We start from the raw sequence: 12,029 nt of genomic DNA on the forward strand, positions 1-12,029 counted from the left end.
AAGTGTATATATTTTATTTATTTATCTATAGTTAAACTATATTTATTGTTGTTTACAAGTATAAACATATACAAATACATATATGAAGTTATGTGTATAACTATTTTTAAGTACATATTACAAGCATATGTACAAATGAAATATCTAGGAATTCCTTTCCCTATGCTGATAGCATGGAAGTCACCAAAACACAAGTCGTGTGAAATTTACAGTAAGATCTTTAAAGCAAGTTTAAAGAAATGGAATAGTACAGAAAAGATTAGTGTCATATCTGATGAGATAGGAAAAAAAAAGGGAACAAGGTTCAAAAATGAGAATGCATGAAAAAAAACAGATCTTGAAGTTCTCACCTGTATTTGTAATGCATGGTTTTTCTCTTGTAGCTGGTTAAGAACCGCAGTTTCTCCTTCACCAGCTTGAATTTTTGCATATAAGTCTTCCCTTTCCTTTTCTAGCAGAGATATGTTGTCCTTACTTTTTTGAAGCAAAGCCTCAAGATTTTGAATTTTTTGGTCCTTATCTCCAATTTGTCGTAGTACTTGCTCCAGATCATTCTAGACAAGAAGATAATAGTGTTTAATTATAAGGACCTTAAAAGTTGGGCCTAATGCATAAAATACTGGATAAATTTATCAAACACTTTCCATAAACCCTGTTCCAGATTTATAAATTAATTTCTTGAAACTAATGTAATTCCTGCAAGTCACTTTTAGAAAGAAGTATTTAGCATAATGAAACCCTGGAACCCACTTTCACATGAGCATACATAACTACATTACCTGGGCTTCTCGTAGTTTTGCTGTTGTGTTTTGCTGAAGCGTCTGCTGCTCCTGGTGCTGCTGCTTTGCCTTTTCTAATTGATGTTGCAATTCTGTGGAATTTGCTGCTTTTTCCTTTAGCTGAAAAAAAACCCCAAAACCAAATACCAAACAAACCAGACTAATAAGTGGGAAAAAAGCACCATTCAGTAAGCTAATTATACTCAATGTTCACTCTAACTATAAAATATTTTAGTGTAAACATGGATATTTAAAAACTTGTATAAAAACAAAAATCTGTAATGCTAGATCAAAATCTAATCAAAGCATTCATTACAATTAATCGGTGAGATTCTATATCACAAGCGAGAATGATAAAAGAATTATCAGACACATGTAATTTAGCTCTCAAATAATCTAAAACATAAGACATTTTTAGTATGTTTTTTGCAATAGTTGTTAAGATGTAACATGACTGATAATAAAGATACCTGTAAAACAACATTATTATTACTTTTTTTTCAATTTCAGTAGCAACTATCAGTCATTATTTTAGTAGCAACCTCAGTTTAGCAGTCTCTCCACTTCTATACTACTCAAGGCTTTGCAAATTAGCTACAGAAAAGTTTAAAGCTTTGACAACATACCACTCAAATATTTGGCCAATTCCCCCTACAGCCAGCAGAAAATCAGCAATATATACAAGATATTCATTAAAACAAAAATTAATAATAAAACAAGTGCTTTCTGCCCATCCACCCCACACTATTAACTATCAATTATCAACTATCATGGCTGTGCCATGTTGACTTTTTCTTAATGTAGGGCTTTATCTTAAAAAAATATCTACATACAAAGCTACCCATATGGGTCTATGTACACCTTATTACTTTTTTCATAAGACCCTTAGACAAAGCAGATTTTGATAATTTTACTGTATTAGTCAAAACAAATTCCCATGAAAACAAACTTTATAAACTGCAGTATCACCACAAGTGTGTGTACAGACATACAAACTACAGAATCTGCATAAAAACCCCTACCTGCTCTTCAGCACGAGAAAGTTTTAACTGTAGGTCAGCCACCTGCTGCTCTTTGTCCATCAGTTTCTCACTAGACAGCTGCCTCTGTTCCTTGAGCCGCCCATGCGCTTCCCCTAACTGGCGCTCTGTTTCTAGGAGTTTACTGTGCAGCTGCAAAAAAGAGTCACCCACTTTTTCATTAATTTCATTTCATTTCATTCCTTAGCCAACAGTCATATAGACTCATTTCATGCAATGTTTATGTGAAGTTCTAACCCAGACCAAAAGAAGTCCATGACCTCTCGAAGTCTTGTATGTACCACATACACCTCAGAAACAAAAATCATGTTAAGAAACAGCATCAACGCACAGTCAAGAAGAGATATTCAAAAAAGTGGGTTGGAAGGACCCAGAAACATCCTCATTTATCTACAAGAGCCCTTCAAAACAAGTTACAGAGATTTAACAGAAAGAGGGTGGTCCTTCAAAAGCATAAGGGCTATCATGTAAAATAATGATGCTTTGAGCCATCTTGGCTTATCCAGTTCACCAGCTGACTCCTTTAAATCCAGAGGCTGAAGCACCCTACCTTTACCTGCTCCACACTGTTCTGCTAGAATACTGAGAGTGTAATTTTTAGCTTGAGCTAGCTACATCAATGGCATTCATTCTCTGCAGAGAAGAGATACATGAACAGTCAGTGTAGGGTACATGACAACTTTGGTAGCTTATAGTCCAGTACCTTCCAGCAGCAAAGAGTAAGTAGGTGGATGTGCTCTTCCAGCTGGACACAAACCTGCTTCATGATTTTATCAGTCATCAAAAGCAGTCCTTCACCATCTTCAAAGTGCAAGGATGGCCTTTTACAATTCACTGTTCTAAAAAGCTCTTTTCATAAAATCAGCTTACTCTGTGTGAAACTGCCTCTATAGGTCCTGGGTTGCCTCCTGCCTACTTCTACATGAACACGATCAAGGACACAGTGACCTGTTAACTCAGTGCAAAACCAGAGAAAGGATCAGACCTTGCAGCACAGCAAGAACTTCCCATAGGTTGTGGGAAAGCTATGAATGAAGCTTGTTCCCCTATGCATTTATGTCCAAGGCCCTAGAACCATTCACCTTTTAACTCCTGGTCCTCCCTTCAATACCCCTAAAGCTTCCTCATGCTTCCCTTAAATCCCTATTAATACCTATGCAAAAGGCAGCCCAATTTTACTGTTCACTGCAAGCAAACACTGTTTGACCAACTGGCTGCCCAGCAGAGCAGAAAAAGGAACAGTGATTGTGATACCATTACACTTTCCACCCAGATGTTAAGGTGGGGTGAAGCCTCACTCCTGCTGTCTGTTTCCCAAAGAATTTAACACTGAAGAACTTAACACTGAAGTCCTTTATGCCATGTGTCAAAATTTAGCTCAAGTTATCAAAAAATACAAAAGTTTAAAGAGTTTGGAGACGGAGAAATAAATGGGAAAATTATTAGGGAAAATAATTAAAGGCTTTGGATACAGGGAAATAAATGGGGAAATTATTAGGGAAATAAAATGTATCCATGACTTACCTTCTTAAAAAATCAAGCTAAATTATCTGCCCACAACCACAAAAATCATGAGTGAAAAGCTGTTTGGCATGTGGCCAAGATGCTGACCGCTAACGGTGACTGTACAGTTAAGAAAGAGGTAGGAGAAGAGGGAGGACAGGGTGAGGAAAGAGACCATAATCTCTCCTCCAGTAACTAAGAACATTTGCCTTTTCTTGCAGGATCACCAAATTATTTCTTCCTCACTAAAAATACAAACAAGAACTGTAGAAAAAAAATCTATTGAAGAAAGGGAGAAAAAAGATAACTTAATTATTCATGGCTATGCTGATACTGGGAGAAAATGTTTGGAAAGAGGGAAATCAGTAAACAATATTTTACACTAGTTACTTTTATTACAGGTATGGTTAAGTATTTTTGAAGAACTTTAAGATGACATTTAAGGAAACAGGACCACAAAATCCAGGATTAACCTATGCTACAGAATGCAAAAAAAAAAAATCATGACATAATATCTAGACTTTGAAAGATACAATCAAGTAGATTCATGTTTTCTGAACAGAATTTATTAGCAATTAACATTTCTTCAAAACTGAAGGAGTCCAGACTCTCTTGTCCACACCCTCCTCCTTACTACCGTGCTGGAACCAACACTATAACTGAAGTTTCTTCCATTATGATCACTTCTTCTCCATCACCCAAATTCTAAAATGTACAAACTTAACCAGACATGCACTCATTCAAATGAATTTTGAGAAGATGACAAGGATTCTTAAAAAATGTCATTTGACTAAACACTATACATATACCTCCATAAAGAGAATTCATAGCTAATGGACTACTTGCATAAAAAGCTAATTCCAGTGAAGTACCCAGTGAATAAATATGAGGAATTTACTCTTTTCTTTACAATAGTAAAGGAACTCTTCTTTGCAGGAAGAGAAAGGAAAATATGTTTATGCTTGGCTTTTCTTTTCTTTTATACCAGGTACAAAGGGGTTTTTTCCTGCACTATTCTTTTACTATACAATTCTAAAATACATCCTGAAGTTCAGTGGCTTGTTAGGCTGTCTTCCTTCCCAATGGTATCACCAGAGAATGTGTCATTCCTCCACTTCCTTTCACAGAAATTAATTCAGCATCCTCCTCCTTAATTTTCCCACCCCAAAAATCCTTCTTGAAAATGCCCTCTGAGGCTGAAGACAGATTTCAGCTCAACCTCTTGGCTATGATTCTGTTGCCCAGGCAGTTTCACCAAACGCAGATAACTAACATAACTTATCTCCTCTCACCCTGACAGAAGACTGATGGGAGAAGGAAAGACATTCTGGGGATGTAATACACACATAAATGTGGTTCAACCAAAATACGGTTCTTCCAAGATAAACTATACATAGGGAGCTTGCAACTGGATATGTTTCAGATTTTACAAAGGGTTGAAAACTCAGAAACACTCACTTTAAAATAAATAAGCTTTAGCAAGATTAAAATTAAGTATGTCATACTAACAAATAAATATATATTTTTTTACATCTCATGTCTGGACATGATTACTAATACACAAATATTTCTGCAGTCTAACACATTACTCTCCAAAAAAAAGATAAACTGAATTCAACCAACCTCAGGTTTCAAAATGCTCAATGTTATATGAAACTCCTCTAAGTCATGTGACTCAGCAGAATAATAGGTTCTGGTGGAGGGGAATGTATGCTCTGGGTGCCCTCCCAGCTATCACCAGCATAAAGAGAAGATGATGTTTGGAGAGAATCACTAAGGAAGCAACATCAAGATTTCACATTATCATGGCTTTTCACACTAGATATTCCCTACTATATTCACTACTCAGACTTAAAGCAAATCAAGCACTGTTCAGTTCTAATGTAAAACCAAGACTCACTTTTCTCAAATTTCCTACAGAGTAGTAAAGTACAAGTGCTGGTTCATTACTCTCTCTCAAATAAGGAAATGTAAATGCACATTCATAAGAAATATGCATGTGCAGTTTTTTAAACTTATGGGATGGTTTTAAGGAACCATTCAAGCAGGATGTTCTAGGAGGCTTAAGGAAACTTACCTGACTGAGCTCACTTTGGAGTTGCAGGCCATGCTGCTCTTTTTCCTCCCTCTGCTGCTGGAGCTGTTTACATTCTGCCTTGAGATGCTGGTACTTTGTCTCTACTTCGGACAACTCTTCTTTAAGCTTCTGGCTTGCTTCTGCCTTCTCACCTAGCTCTGTCTGCAATCTCTGTATCGAGGCTTCAGATGCAGACAGCTTTGCCTGAAGCTGTTGGCAGTCCAGGTCCTTCTGGTGAAAACTTGCCTGCACATTCTTCTTACTCACAGATACTTCATTGTGTTTTTCTTCCAGCTGGGTGTAGTCCTGTTCTTTCTTCAGCAGCTTCTCAGTCAGACTCTGTGAAGAGAGTTAGATAGCAATTCAAGTACAATTTTGCTTGCAGCTGTTCAACATATTATTCAAATTTCTTTCTAAGTGTTGATGCTGAATAGTGAACAACTTGTTCAAAAACATTATTAAAGAAAATATTAACCTGTATCTTGTATTACACATGTTGGTTCTGGAGCCCATACAGCACACAGTTTCAACTGGAAATACTGTTTTTCATATTCTCACATAAATCCACTTCCTCATACTGAGAACACCACACAAACTCTATTTCCATGTCCTGAAAACGACTTCGTTTTCCCTGAATGTTCCAATCAACTAAATTACAACTGCAATTGCTTGGGAAAAAGTTGAAAAGTTTTTCATGCTAGCTGTGTTCTGGGCTACAGGCCCTTACTGGCCTTTGCAAGACAAGCCAAGCCCCATAATTACTGTGCTTTAAAAATGACAAAGATGGAGTTCCAGCTGATCTCAGAAAACTGATGCTATAAACTTGTACCTCTGTTCTTCAGTATAGCTCCTGAAAATAGAAGAAACAGCTTTCTTGTTTGAACTTGTACATGAGCTTGAAAACCTTTGCATCAATGCACAGAAGTATCTTCCCACATTGCAACTGGATTATAAATCAATGTTCATATCAAATGTATTATATTCTATATATTCTACATATAACGTATTCTGTCGTGAATTAATGGCTCCTCCCTGACAGATTTTTCAATGATGACACACTGTTCAAAGTGGAAGCAATTTCTCTTATTGGAAGGCAGTCTTACCTTTTCCATTTCTAGGTCTAATTCCTCCAGGGTCAAAATTCCTTAGCTAGCATATAAGTCTTATGGATACCACCTTATAAAAAGCTGCATAAAGAGATGGCTGTAAACTGCTTTAAGTCACTAAAACTGCAAGAGGAAATGTAGCTCACTGACACTTCACATATCCAGTGTTACATACAACATAAAGCAGTACACATCTTTGTCCTTGTTTCCTGTCCCCCTTTATTTCCATTTTTACCCCCACAATACATGACTAAACACAAATACAAAATGCAGCAAGGTCAAAGAGCTCTGGTAACAGCTCTCAAAGAATGTAAGTTGAGAAGTTTCTGGAATTAATTTCCATTTTCTACCATTCGTAATGCCAGCAAATGGCCTGAAAAATATGACAAAAGTATAATCTAAAAGCTAAGAAACTGGAAAACCAACAAAGAGAACTCAGAATATCTTTGAAATTATGATTTTTAGGCAAATGTATTATTTCCAGGGATACTACTTTTAATGTGTGAGATGGCAATTCTGCTTAATGATAGGTAAGCATAAACTACATCTATTAAAAATTTGCAATCATAGCAACCTAAAGAATTTCAGTTGCAGGTTATGATGATCATTAAAATATGGTGTTTGCTTGTGCATTATAACAGTCCAATTGTTAAACAAAATGGCAAAGGAATTCTCAGCTTCTGCAAGAAGTTAGTCTTCAGTGCTCCCAAAGGCACTGTGTGATGTGTTTCCATTTTAATGTGAACTGACAAGCATAGGAAATAACAGCATTCTCACCTGATTCTTCTGTTCTAGCTCTTGGACTGAACTTTGAAGTTTTTGCAGCTCCTGAACATATACAGCTACCTCCTGAGGTCCTTTGGCAAGTTCAGCTCTTAACTGGTTAATGGTAGCCTGGAAAGACAAACAGAAAAATCCACATTTAAAACAAAGCTTTCCATGCATAATCCAACAAAAGGAAGAAGGCTGGTAGCAAAATAAAAATACATTTTCTTTATAAATAAAAAGCCTAGGGAAAAAATCACTGTAAACTAAGCTCAGAACACCATCATAAGTATCACTGAGCGTAATTTCCCAGCTGAGTTTCATTTATGTTCCATTCTGGAAGACAAAAATCTGACTCAATCCAGTAGCAAATGCCAAGTGGAACCCAAAGCAGATGAAAATCATAACAGATTATCCATTGATAATTATCACAGTTCTAGCCAAAGGTGAAACCTATCCAAGTCATTGCAGTTACAAGGCCAAAACTTTCGCTGCTCTAGGAAGGGAATTGTGCTGGAAAAGGCTCTAGAAGCAAGTCTGGCATTTGATGCAAACTTGGTGTGTGACTTTTGGACACATCAACCCTGCAGGTAAGCATAATCAGAGGAACAACACTACCCATTAAACAGGATCAGTACAGAACAGAATATATCAATGACTGCACAGTATTTGAATACAGTAATGGAAGAAAACAAGAAAAGCACTTGAGGGCATGGCTGCCCTAAAACATGTTGTGTATTAATGCACTCATTTCAAATACAGTATATAGCAGTGACCTTTCAAAAAGAAGTCTTCTTTCCTATCGTTCTCATAAGCAGAGATTTCAGCACAAATGCATAAATACTGAATTCAAAAGTGAACTAAAGCAGAACAGAAATAATAGACGATGACCATCCAATTTACACCCTTCCTACACAAAAAGGAACACCAAAGAGAACATAAGGACACAGTATATGACTGCATATAGTTCACTGGCTTTCTGTAACGCTGTGCTTCACAACGCTGTCTCATAGCAGAGCTGTTAGCTAAAACACATCCTAGGATCAGTCTTTTTTGGCCAAAGATTCCAAGATGTTATCAGAAAACAGTATGGTTATTTCATACTGGGAGAATATAATGCAGAAAATGTGCAGGTAGCTTACAAAGGACAGCACTGCAGCCTTTCCAACTAGAATCATAATTTAAATGCATAAAGATCCATTTCTTGTTCACAATTCAGTAAGACTATCCTGCACTTCTTTCTTAACAGGGAAACACATCCTGGGCAAATATTCAGTCCTGGTATTTTATTGCTGATGTGTCTGTATGAATAATGAACAACTAAAAAAACAGGAATGCATCTGTTTAATAACATCTTGAAATTGTCTTGATATGACAGAAATTTGCTATGAAAATTAAATGCTTTTGAAAAAAATTTACCTCAAATTTAAGTATCTCTATTAGAAAGCAAAAGGATAAAATGAATGGATGAAAGATGAAAAGAAGCAGTTGCAAAAGCTGTAGTAGGCACACTTCCTCGAATTCATTTTATAAATACTCCAGTGTTTCTAATGCCTTTGCTTAGTAGGAGGGGGAAAAAAAACCCAAACACAAAAAAACCACTAGTCCTGGCTTTATTAAATTTACCCTCAATTTAGGCTACTAATTTTGTTTACTTCTTTGGGCACTCAAGTCAACAATCAAGCCTAGCAGCTTCATTTATTAAAGATTTATAAGATACTGAAACAAATCCTAATAAGCAGAGATTCATAGCAATGTTTAGTTCCAAAGCAGTGCAGCTGTGTTCATAACACATTCACTATGCAGGAGCAACTATAGTGAAAAACTAAAGATGAAAGAGACCGCTCAGTATAAATATTCATGTAAAGATGTAGATGCCAGTTTCAGATAGAGCTCTGAAAAAATGTGTCACAGATTTAGGTGACAATTGTAGACTGTACTATTCTTCACATCCCTCTCCTGCAGTATTTGAAGATGCTATTTGAATATAGCATTAATACGATTTTTGTTATTTTCACCCATACTGAGCATTTACCTTATTTTAAAGATATGCACTTTGAAAACCAATTTTAATATGTGTATCCTCAACCAGCTTGTAAAACCAGCCAAGGATGGTGTAAAAACCACTTTAAACTTTCAGTCCTTGATGTGGTCTTAAAGAAAAAAGCTGAGATGAAACATAGCCATACATTTATGTCAAGCACTGCAGCCAATGCGTCCACTAAGGACTTCCAGTTCTTGTTTTCTTATGAGTAACACTTAGCAAAATTGTGTCTTAGCCAGGAGCTGTTTTAGACAGTTTGAGGAGTAAAGATCCAAATCTGAGATGCTGCATTCCTTTTCTTCTGCTTGTATGGAAGTGGAAGTCATAACTGATAGAAAAGCAGAATATCCAAAACTTTTGAAGAAGTGAGAAGATTCAATTAAATGCTTTTTCATTGTGATTAATTACTATTTTCCATTTTCATATGATAATCACGGCAAAGCTAGAACACACATCTTTATGTATGATTATTATTATTAGGCATGATTATTATACCTCAGAGTTGGCCTGCTCTGCCTGCAAGTGCTTGCACTCATCTTTCAGCTTTTCAGATTCTCTTTCACGTTCCAGGGTCATTTTATCCATCAGTGTTTGAACTTGGACCAGCTCCCTTTTCAGGACAGCCACATCTTCCACACCAGGCCTTTGTAGCTGAAAAGTTGTAAGCAGTGAGCAACATCACAATGGCAGACATGCTTCCAGAGTCAATGTCATTTCTAAAAATCTATCAAATCATCCATTTATAGACAAGGTAACATATACAGTATTACAGCTAGGCTTAATTAAAAAAAAAAAAAAAAAAAAAAAAAAAAAAAGAGAAAAAAGCCTCCCCCAAAAAACCCCAAAACCACAGAGAAGTGCTTGTAATTCCCAAAGAAAATGTGTTATAATTTTCCCAAAGAAGTGTTTCCCAAAGTGCTTATAATTCCCAAGGATTTAAAGGCTAGTTTTTAGGTTTTGTCTGCTAAATTTTGAACTTGCTGATTGATTTCAACCAAATCTGACAACAGGAAAATTGTCTCAAAGATTTAATTTTTGTGACTTTTACATAGGTAGATGGCTAGATACAGGATACTGTGCCTGTCTTCAAGATTTATTTCAGAAAATCACCACAGACAAAACAAGAGGGCAGCTGAAGGCAGCATCTTGAAGATACTATCAGATATGGCTCATACCAAACCCACAAGTAAAATCTGTTGGTAATTGCACCATGACATTCCTCAGCATGAAACAGTATGGAGGGAAAGGAGAGGGGTGGCAACTAGGAGCAATAAAGAAAGCAGAGAAAAGGAGTGTTGCCATCTTTAGAAGAGAAAAGGAACAGAATAAATGATAAGGAAAAGCCAAAACAAGAAGCAACTGAACAGGGAGGAATGGATAGATCCAGCATTTGGGCAAGGCCAACAGGCCCTTGAGGGCAATCAGCTACAGGGAAGAAGGGGGATAAACAAGTCCTACTTTCCTCCAGAGTCTAAGCTGAGTGTGAGAAACTAGGAAATTCCTTGCATTACTGCTTTAGAAGTGGCCCAACTTGCTGAGTCACTGGGATTGCTCCCTGGAGCCATGGCTGAATATAAAAGTCATCAGGAGCCCAAATCCTGGAATACACACACATTGGTACTATCAGCCAAGTGCAAGAGGGACAAGATTAACATAGGCATGATGATGACAGCTGCCAGATTTTCAGCCACCATGTCACAAAACAGCTCTCTGAGCACTTCCTAAAAATCCATCTGCCCAAGGACAGTCAGAGCATAACACCTCATGGAAAAAGAGTGACCTAAAGATAGCTGTGGAAGTCAGCAATGGCATGCTCCAAGTTCAGGTCTGTGCAGCACATCTATATGTGTAACACACTGCAGAATTGCTGAAGGGCAGAGCATCAAATGAGAAGACTATAACATAATTCAGGGTGAATTTTAATATATGTCAGAAACAACTTATAATTTCTCACTGGAAAAACACTGAAAATGCAGATCAAAAACAATGGTACTCTGATTTTTTTCACCCCACAAGCATACATCTTCAAGTTCAATTTCAATGTAAAGAGTTTCACTGCTTTAAAACTGTGTTTGCAAGCATTTAAATAAACCCCTCCCTTGACTTGAAAACAACAAAACATTAATGTGATGTGAATACCAGCTCTGTCTTTAAGTCTTCTACTGTACTTCTTTCTTTCTGCAGTTCTTGTCTCAGGTTCGTCACTTTCTGTTCTGCACCTTCCCGAAGGCTGATTTCTTCATCATACTTTGATTTAAGATCTAACAAGAAAGAAGTTGAATAAATGATCCCTTTCACAAATTGCACAAGTAAAGAGAATCAGATCTCATGCTAATAGACTTACCCACAATTTCAGTGGCCAGTTGTGCTGCTTTTTGCTCAAATAAGTCTTTCATTTGCTTAATGTTAAAATTTTCTACTTGGATCTCTTCTAGTTGCCGTTCTAATGATTCTATTTCCATTAAAAAAAAAAAAAAAAACAGCATTATTTTCTAGAAGAATTAGGACAATACAGTTCCTCATACAGCTCTTCATAACTAACCATGAGAGGTGAATATGTAATCCAAAATCCCTTAACAGCCAATCATCTTAGCAAAGTGAAACACTTTACTGAAGCTAAATATCTGCAAGCATGATTGAGTACTCTGCAGGATTAAGTACATATTGGTTTTCATTGCTCACAAATAGCCCTGCAGAGCACTGAAACATGATGTT

At 36.7% G+C, this 12,029-nt stretch overlaps 1 protein-coding gene across 4 annotated transcripts in view; it reads right to left on the bottom strand.

Annotated features, from left to right (window-relative positions):
* The window catches only part of EEA1 (early endosome antigen 1), a 67,855-nt gene that overhangs the window by 28,158 nt on the left and 27,668 nt on the right, over positions 1–12,029 (bottom strand). For all 4 annotated transcript variants that reach the window (XM_041409733.1, XM_041409734.1, XM_041409736.1 and 1 more), the window contains 8 exons: positions 11,659–11,766; positions 11,454–11,575; positions 9,810–9,965; positions 7,283–7,399; positions 5,400–5,738; positions 1,802–1,951; positions 780–899; positions 351–554 (listed from right to left, as the gene is read on the bottom strand). In XM_041409733.1, the coding sequence (XP_041265667.1) occupies positions 351–554; positions 780–899; positions 1,802–1,951; positions 5,400–5,738; positions 7,283–7,399; positions 9,810–9,965; positions 11,454–11,575; positions 11,659–11,766 (1,316 nt within the window). The remainder of the gene's footprint in view (positions 1–350; positions 555–779; positions 900–1,801; positions 1,952–5,399; positions 5,739–7,282; positions 7,400–9,809; positions 9,966–11,453; positions 11,576–11,658; positions 11,767–12,029) is intronic.

This window comes from Onychostruthus taczanowskii, unplaced genomic scaffold (assembly GCF_017590055.1).
Source record: "Onychostruthus taczanowskii isolate IOZ18803 unplaced genomic scaffold, ASM1759005v1 scaffold31, whole genome shotgun sequence".
NCBI lineage: Eukaryota > Metazoa > Chordata > Aves > Passeriformes > Passeridae > Onychostruthus > Onychostruthus taczanowskii.